The 1,812-nt window shown below is 41.8% G+C and overlaps 1 protein-coding gene across 1 annotated transcript in view; it reads left to right on the top strand.

Annotated features, from left to right (window-relative positions):
- LOC101984287 (alpha-adducin-like) overlaps positions 1 to 516 on the top strand; it is a gene marked incomplete at both ends in the record, with an annotated part of 8,852 nt that extends 8,336 nt beyond the window's left edge. Inside the window, one exon of the mRNA XM_005372270.1 lies at positions 336 to 516. Within this exon, the coding sequence (XP_005372327.1) occupies positions 336 to 516 (181 nt within the window). The remainder of the gene's footprint in view (positions 1 to 335) is intronic.
- Between the last annotated feature and the right edge of the window lie 1,296 nt (positions 517 to 1,812).

The following is a 1,812-nucleotide window of genomic DNA, read 5'->3' as shown; positions in this document are numbered from 1 at the left end:
CGCCACCACCGCCCGGCCTCTTACAGACTTCTTGTAGCACCTGACAGCCAGTCCCCACCCCAACCCACCCCCCACCCAGGCTGTAAATTTCCTTTCAATCTATTCTTTACTGCTTCTTCCGAATTTGACTACCTTTTTATTACCTATTTTTGAACTATATATTAATGCCAGAGAGAACATTCTTTTTGTCATTGAAGTTTTTGAAATTTTATGGTCTAATATGGACATTAAATAGTACTATGGTAATTGATTTGCATTTGACAAATGGAAACAATAAAATACCATAAAGTTTTTAAAACAAACAGAAGTTTGACTTCTGTCTTTCCTTATCCTAGGTCTTGGTATGGTCACCCCTGTGAATGACCTCAGAGGCTCTGACTCCATTGCGTATGACAAAGGGGAGAAGCTGCTGCGCTGTAAACTGGCAGCGTTTTACAGACTGGCAGACCTCTTCGGGTGGTCTCAGCTGATCTACAACCACATCACAGTGAGTACTCCAGACCTGTGCCCGAGTGGGTGAGTGCTCATTAGCCGTCCAGCACCATCCTTTCTCGCACTGCATAAATGAGTCTCTTTGGAGTCCTTACAGGACACAAGAATTGGCAAGTGTGGGTTCAGAGTTGTGAGAGTAGTTCTTTAAAACATCTTTCTTGCATGCCAACCTAATAAATGTTTATCAAATTAGAAGCAGTTTTTAAAATTCATTTATGACTTACAAATCTAACAGTATTTTCTTTCTGACTCTGGTTGAAGCTTCTCTGTTATGCTTGTGTTTTCAGCTTCTCTAGTTTTCTGCCTTTCCCCAACATTATCAGCGCCTCTCTGTTCCGCAGTGTAGATTTGTAACAAATGTTACTGGCTGTCTGTTCTCTCTGTACTAACCATTGTTCCAACTCAAGTTGTATGAGGGACTGTATGAGTCCTGCCCTTGTGCATGGTTCCTTCTGTTTTCTAACCAATCAGCCCATCCTTTATTCTGTTTTTATTCATCTTGTTTTCATGGCCCATCATCTCAGTAATGCTTTTTGCTAGTTTTATGGTGCCTGAATTCAATCCCTGGGACCCATGTGGTCGAAAGAGAAGAAGGACAGACTCTGTGGAGTTTTTCTCCAGCCTTCCCACAGGAGCTGGAACGTGCTCCTTCTTCCTTCAGTAAATAAATAAATGTAAAAAAATGAATTCAAGATTGTTCTTGACTGTGTTTCAAAGCTAGTTTGAGCTAGCTCGAGCTTCAGTGTTCCTGTCTCAATAAACAATACGTAAATCCAAAGAACAACACCCTGTTGCCCTTCTTTGAGTTCTCTGAGCCTTTGCTGTATCACAGAAAATAGTGGCACTCTTTCTGTCTCTGGCCACACTGTGCCTGGCTGTGAGTCACATCGCCTCCTTCCTTCTAAACGCCCAAGGGACCACAGCTTGCTTTCCTTTTCCTCATTCTTACCTAGTTTTTCTGGCTTGTTTCAATTTCTTGTTCTTGTTGTTGTTGTTTTCCATTTAGTTTCTTTCACTGGATTTAAAAAACCTTACTTTTTGTAAACTCTACTTTTTCTCTGTGTAGCTCTGGCTGTCCTAGAATTCGCTCTGTAGAACAGACTGTCCTCAAATTCAGAGATCTACCTGCTTCTGCCTTCTGAGTGCTGGAATTAAAGGTGTGCACCACCACTGCCTGACTAAAACTTTACTATTTTTAAAAGTTTTTGAGGGCTGGAGAGATGACTCAGTGGTTAAGAACACCAACTGCTCTTCCAGAGGACTCAGGTTCAATTCCTAGTATCCAGATGGCCTCTCACAACTGTTTGTAATGCCAAGATC

This window comes from Microtus ochrogaster, unplaced genomic scaffold (genome assembly GCF_000317375.1).
Source record: "Microtus ochrogaster isolate Prairie Vole_2 unplaced genomic scaffold, MicOch1.0 UNK705, whole genome shotgun sequence".
NCBI classification, from domain to species: domain Eukaryota; kingdom Metazoa; phylum Chordata; class Mammalia; order Rodentia; family Cricetidae; genus Microtus; species Microtus ochrogaster.
The sequence above is the reverse complement of the archived record's forward strand: the minus strand, read 5'-3'. Positions and strand labels throughout refer to the sequence as shown.